This window comes from Pundamilia nyererei, unplaced genomic scaffold (genome assembly GCF_000239375.1).
Source record: "Pundamilia nyererei isolate P.nyererei 1_Seehausen unplaced genomic scaffold, PunNye1.0 scaffold00002, whole genome shotgun sequence".
Taxonomy (NCBI): domain Eukaryota; kingdom Metazoa; phylum Chordata; class Actinopteri; order Cichliformes; family Cichlidae; genus Pundamilia; species Pundamilia nyererei.
Genome location: NW_005187403.1, coordinates 4,032,742 through 4,039,613, shown reverse-complemented (window position 1 = coordinate 4,039,613; position 6,872 = coordinate 4,032,742). Strand labels below are relative to the sequence as shown.

General features: G+C 43.5%; 1 protein-coding gene across 2 annotated transcripts in view; it reads right to left on the bottom strand.

Annotated features, from left to right (window-relative positions):
• Positions 1–6,872, bottom strand: part of olfm1b (olfactomedin 1b) — a 19,321-nt gene that overhangs the window by 6,715 nt on the left and 5,734 nt on the right. For both annotated transcript variants that reach the window (XM_005720202.2, XM_005720201.1), the window contains exons 2-4: positions 5,768–5,917; positions 4,957–5,112; positions 2,771–2,990 (exon numbers count right to left, since the gene is read on the bottom strand). In XM_005720202.2, the coding sequence (XP_005720259.1) occupies positions 2,771–2,990; positions 4,957–5,112; positions 5,768–5,917 (526 nt within the window). The remainder of the gene's footprint in view (positions 1–2,770; positions 2,991–4,956; positions 5,113–5,767; positions 5,918–6,872) is intronic.

The following is a 6,872-nucleotide window of genomic DNA, read 5'->3' as shown; positions in this document are numbered from 1 at the left end:
AAAAAAGGCTGCAGTGAACATGTACTTCAACAAGAGGGAGGCGCACAGGTCACATAGGAATGGAGGAAGGTACACACACATGGACTATCTTACACAGAAGGTACAATCTGAAAGAGAAAGAGGAAATGACTGAAGGTAGAGATAATGATGAAGAAGGAAGAATGTTGTGCAGAATTCAGGGAGGAGATGTAAATGAGGCTGGACACTAAAGAAGAGGAAAATGACTTATATGGTTTGGCAAGGTAGAGAGACTGCAGTGAAAAGGATGTGCAGCATGTTGGGGTGATTAAGGATAGAAATGGAAATGCACAAATGAGCAAAGTGAGCTGAGAGAGAAAGGGGTGGATGGATGAGGAAAGATGGTTATTGTTTAGTAAGGAGGAAAAGAGGCCCGATGTGAAGAGTGACATACCTATGAAGGTGTGGAGATGTCTAGGAGAGAAGGCAGTGGACCTTTTAACCAGATAAATATAAGTGCATGAGAGGATGTCTGAGAAACGAAGAAGAAATGTACTGATGCAAGGAGGAAACAAGGAAGACCTCAGAACAGGCTGATGGATGTAGTGAAGGAGGACACGCCGAGGGTTGGTATGACACAGGTGGATGTTATATGGGTATAGTATGTAAAGAAATTCTTTCGTACACATGTTTAGCAGGTATGGCTAAATCATAACATATAGCATCTTCCTCCAGGTGTCATAAAGAAGTTATCTTGTTTCACAAGTCTATGAGTTCATTTAGGCTACCTAGCTGTAATAGGCTAATAACATTGTTTTATATATATAGTCAGTTAGCTACACTGGTCGTAATAATTTTAACCACTAATTAGCTATCCACTTAGTCTTAATGTGTGGAGAGGGAAAGAAGCCCCCACCGCTCTAAATTACAAAAAGATTTCATTTAAGAATTAGTCTTAAGAAAAGGAGGAGGGTTAATTAAAGAAAAGAGAGAAGGTGATTTTGGTGAGCTGTTTAAAATGACAGAAATAGTCTAATTTAGTTCTTTACAGCCAGAATATAAAGGGAAACCAGTGGCAGCAGAGCAGGTAGCAGAGGGCTTGATGTGCCGGAGTGACCTTCCTGCTTCATTCATCAGCATTTCAGTGTGAAAAGACTGGATTTGCCTGAAGCTCTCAGTGCCTCCACAGTGCTGGGGCACAACACAAGGTGATTTATTTATTTGATTATTGCCCAGCAAGCTGGCATGTCCTCTTGATCGATGGCCATTGTGTCCCGGCAGCCGTTGGGCTGTTACTTTCTCCAGCACAAAACAGCTTGAAGGACAGCTCTGCGGGGACCCTAGTTACTCTCTTTCACTTTTCCCACTCGCCTTCACTTTATCACTCTTTCTCTCTGTCTCCTTCCCAATACCACCTTGTATTAGAGTCTCCTGTCTGTTAAAAACTTTGCTCTATTTTTTTTCCTCTCAATGTTATTATTCAGATGCAAATGCTGCGAGTGACCTTCGCAAGCTTAATCTAAGTAATGCAAGTGTACCGGACTGTATTTGGTTGCACTACGCATGAGTGCGTCTGCAATCGTGTGAAGATGAAAGGAATAGCCACCCTCTGTTCTGCCTGAGCCAGTCTCTCGCTGCGTGACCTCACCTTTATCTCATCTGATCTTGCGCACGCACACACACACTTAGTCACTCCCGCTGGTCCCTACTCTCCTATCTTTGGCAGCCTGACCATAGATGTGTGAGGGGTGGCATGTTAATTGAACTGGGAGTGAAAACACAGAAAAGACTCCAGGCTGGTGGGTAGTGGAAGCAGATGTGGCTAGGAAAAAAAGAGCAGTGTATGCTGAGATAAAGAATGGCACGAGAAACAACTGGTGATGAGAGATTAGGTGTGTGTTTTTGTAGTCTGTTTGTTCACTCTTAATCCCTTTAGAGCATGTTGACTGTCTTTTTTTTCTTTTCTTTTCTTCGCCAGTATAACCAAAAGCTTTTCTTTCTTTCTGTCATCTTCCGCTGCGCATAATTTGAAACAGGGACACAATATACCCGCGATGTGCCGCGTGCAAGTGTCCCTGCTCTCGTAATATATCTTAGTCAGTGTAGTGTGGGTGTGCATCTATTAGCACTGTGGGATGTGACAGAGGTGTGAAAAGATTCAGACAGGGGCTAAAAGCAAAAAGATAGGATGTGATGAGAAATCGCAGACTAAAAGATGAAGAAGCTCGGTAGCTCTCGTCATCCTCAACCATCCCTGGGTGCGTGCAGGTTGCAGGTTGGTGCTGTGTCTAATTATGTATTTTTTTAGCATCCTATTTGATTTGATCATCCAATTTAAAAAGATTGCAGTGTCCCAAACAAACAGTTAAAAGGTAGGTGTGTTGAAAAGAAGGAATCCAAAATTTCAGGAACCCGAAACCCATTCAGGGGTTGTTTCTTTGCAGAAAGGGTGAATAGGATTTATAGACAGTACTAAAAGCAGAGAACATGCATAGTCATGTTGTGGACTTCCTTATTGGATTACTTTCAGTTTTCAAGTGTAGACCCAAGATAAAGCCTTTAAAAAAGACCAGCACGTACAGATGAGAACCGTAAGATACACTGTTGTTTTAATACCGCTGAATTATGAATTTTAGTGGTAGATCGTTATAGCCACGTGTGATGTTCTTATCATGTGTTCTGTATTGTGCCAGTATGCCTGAGGATCTCTTTCTAGCCATTCAACGTACTCATGTATGTCAGTGGGCTTGTTTGTGCATGCATGTGTTTGAAGCAAAGTGTGTGCCAACAGCCAATAACTGTCTGTGCCTACCTAATTTTTGCATGCATGCTCGGAGTCTCTCCTCAAGATTTGACACTCTGTTGTGGAGCTCCTCGTAGTCATAGGCCCCCATCTCCTCCTGAAGTTCGCTTAGAACTGACGTCAGATTCTGGACCTCCTCCTTAAACTGCAATACCAATTTGGCATCGGCTTTGTACTCCTCCAACACTGGTATCAACGGTCTAAGCTCCTCCATTTTCGCTTTTATGGCCTGAAAGGGTTAGAATAAGCTCGGTTGAGTGTCATGCGCGGCAAAAAGGAGAGCCCGCTGTCCATAAAAGAAAAGAAAAGAAGGGGAAAATAAACCAAAACACCTGTCTGAACCTGACTACTCTAACTCTATCCTGCCTCTTTTCTCATCTCGCGACCCCCGCCCCCTGCTTTTGCGTGTTCCGTGTCCTGTGTTCTGTGCGCGTGAGCTGCGGTGTTCTGTTTGTGCAGGTGTGTGTCTGAGCGGACAAACCCAGAAAATACTCTCCACCCGCTGTGACGAGCAGAGCAGGTGGCTCCGTCCCGGAAAGTGACCAGCCGATAAAAAGCAAGCCCTCGGTACACCGACAACAATTGGGAAAGCTCTTTATTGGTCATCATCGTTTAAAATGCAACATCGTATTAAGGGTTACATGCTTTTACATGTCACACACAACAAAGTGTCTCGAATTGTACGTCTATAGTTTTTACGTAAAGATTTGTTGAATAACCAAATATGCATTGACAAAAGCCAAAGGAAAATAAAATGAAAAACAGCAATTAATAATAATAATAATAATTATGTATTTACGTTTTAAAAAAGCTTTTAGATGGAAAACTTTGACAGCAGTAACATGCAGGAAGAGATCAGTGGTGGGTTGGTTTGGGAGAAGGGTGGGGTTTCTTAGTCTTAATGGTGCTAAAGGTAAATTAACTGTTTGACGCCCAAATGCTCTCAGTACTGTGGCCCAGTTCAGGGGAATCTGGAATTGACCTGCCTCTTCTTCACCTGTGGCTCTCTTTACATGTCTTAAAGTTAGCCCTGCAAGCAAGAAAATGACAAACTGTTGACAGGGGCTAGAGCTTGCTAACCTATCTAACAGACACACAGACAAACACACTTAGTATATGCACTTAAGACATGTTACAGAAAAAAAAACTGCACACATGCACTGAAAGGCGCTGGCAGCACGGGACTGCTGAGCATGCATGATTGACAGGATTGCAGCAGTGCAGGTGGTGATGGTATGAACAGCTGTAGGAACACAGGCACGCTTGAATTAGTCTCAGTAACTGCAAACAGGGCTGGGTGTTAACCATACTCCATAATCAGAGGTGGCACTGAATTTTTTTGTGACCTTTTTTTAAAAATGTAGACCTGTTATCACTTATGTGTTGCTCAATAGATGTCAAAACTGATGATTACTTTAAAATTATGGAGATTCCCCACTCAACAGTCATCAATTATAGTTCAATTCAGTCTTATTTATATAGTGCCAATTCACAATAACAGTCACCTCAAGGCGTTTTATGTTGTAAGGCAGAGACTCTACAATAATACAGAGAAAACCCCAACAATCAGACTACCCTCTATGAGCAAGCACATGGCAACAGCGGGAAGAAAAAACTCCCTTTTAACAGGAAGAAACCTCCGACAGATCCGGGCTCAGGGATGGACAGCCATCTGCTGAGACCGGTTGGGGGTTGAGGGGAGGAAGACAGGACATAAAGACACGATAAATCCCTAAAGCTCTAGTAAAATCTAGTAAAAACTTGCATCAAACACTCCTCTACCCTGTTTGCAAAAAAAGGTTCATTAACATGTGGACACGAAACCCTAAAGAAAATCTCCTTGGAGGGTTTAGTGTATACTAGATGTTGTCAAGGAGGTTTGTCCCAGTGTGCAGAGATCTTTGTGCCCATCGTTCACAGTGACTGTAATTCATGTAAGATATCTTCTTAAATCTCCTCCAAGCCCAGATTCTCTATTTAACGTGATTTTTTTTTAATGAATTATGGCATTTTGTGTATCGATTTATTTTGCCTCTTTAATTATCCATGCAGATTTCTTGGGATGCAATATGGTGATTTAGGCAATTCTGAGTTCTCTCCACAGTGGAAACACTCACACACGAAATGGGTAAGCTAAAGAAGCAGCTATGAAGGAATGGCGCTTGGATCGATGGCTCGAGAAGTAGATCTTTTACCTTGTATTGCTTGGCGATGTTCTGCTTATGGTTCTCCTCCACCTGCCTAAACTTGGTCTCCAGACCACGAAGCTGAACTTCCATCTTCTCTACATACTGCAGGTCCCTCTGGGTGCGCTGGTCCAGCACCTGGATGGACTGGGTCATGTTCTGGACCTGTACGAATGAGCAAGAGTGGTTGAAGAAAAAATCTCAGTCTGCATTGTAATTAGAATAGGAGACGCAGAGAAAAGGCAACAGACTTTACAATATGTTGCGTTCGGCTTGGCGTTCGTCTCGTAGTGATTCACAAACTCTGACATCAGGCCAACTAGTCAGGGGCCTCAGACACATGGCGCAAGTGTAGGATTCATACTGTTCAGACATTTGTTTTCTCCAGATCTGATGTGGTCCAGAAACATGGCTCATCTTTTATTCATTAGGAGGAATCTGCTGTTGTCAGTAACTGTAACTGTAGTGCTGCTGCTACAGTATATGAATGAGCAACTTAACCTGCAGGGTTCTATGAATGTGCTTCTGTAAAATGGGGGAAGCTCCCAGTGTATGGGCACTCAGCTGAGTGCATCATTAGATATCATCTACTTACAAATAAGCTGCCTCCTGTGATGCCTTGGGTTTTCGTGAGCTCATTAGAGCATGACTTCTATTCTTGTCCAGCAGGCAAAAGGTCACAAACATGAGCATATATATGTGTGTGTGTGTTTCTATGGATGTCTTTGTGCGTGACAAAAGGTCAGAGGAAGTAACAGTGGGTCCCCTGGGTCACACTGTATGACTTTTGATGGCTGGGGAGGAGTTAGGTGATAATTACCTTCTCCAGCAGCTGCCTCAGTTGTTTGGTACGGGCATCTCGTGAGCACATGGACTGCTGGGGTGCCACCACAGTGCAGACACACCTTCCCTCGCTATCCTGGGCTGAACTGTACACCTGCCACGACTCCTCTGGGTTTGCTGGCAACACCTGAAAACAAAGGCATAGATAAGGGGAGGGGAAACAATAAAAAGACAACAGGGTAATGTTTCTTTTTTTTGGGGGGGGGGGATGCCACGCAACAACCTCCTCGTGTTTATCGCTTTATTATATTTATAACCATCAGGACGCCACAAACCTTTAGGCTCCACCCATTTTCGCCACTATCACCTGTGTGTTTTAAAGCAGCCAATCGTTGACAGCAGAAGCCTGTCCCGTCATTCAGGGTTGGGTGTGTGTGAAACCTCAGAGTATAATGTATGACGTCAAGAACATGCCCCCTCCCCCCCCTTCGCTGTCCCTCCTCCCACCCCGATGGATAACACTAGTTATTAACCTGCTGACGGGACGACGGTGAGGATGGGGGAAGGGGGGTGACTTTGACAAAGCCATTCATCACTGCATCAGCGAGAAAAGGAAACAAAAAAAGATCACTGGAGAGACCTGCTGATTAGTGAGAAGGAGCGACTTCACGTGAAAACCAAAACGGAGCAATCAGCCACTGTCAGTCTGTCAGTCAGCTGCAGTTTTCTAGCAAAGGATGCGCTGACAAAGAGAACCACCAGCAAGCACCCATCTTTGTAGTATTCAGTGTAGTGATCAGCACTGTTACACAGCTCCCTGTAAGAAAACAACTAATTGTTAACTAAACCCCGAAACGTGTGATATGTGCAAAAAAAAGAGCCATAAATCATTAAAACAAAAATGATTACAAAAAATATGACATTCAAGATTAAACTCTGTTCCCCGAGTTTAGTGAATTTAATATTTACACAGAACAGCCTTCAGCGTTCATTGCTCTAAATATCGCTGCAAATCATCCACTTATAATATTACCCTGGCACAAACACAGCTCTGAGAGTGCCAGGGAGCCTGACAGGGAAACGCTTCATTTTGACTCTCATTGACACACACACACACACACACACACACACACACACACACA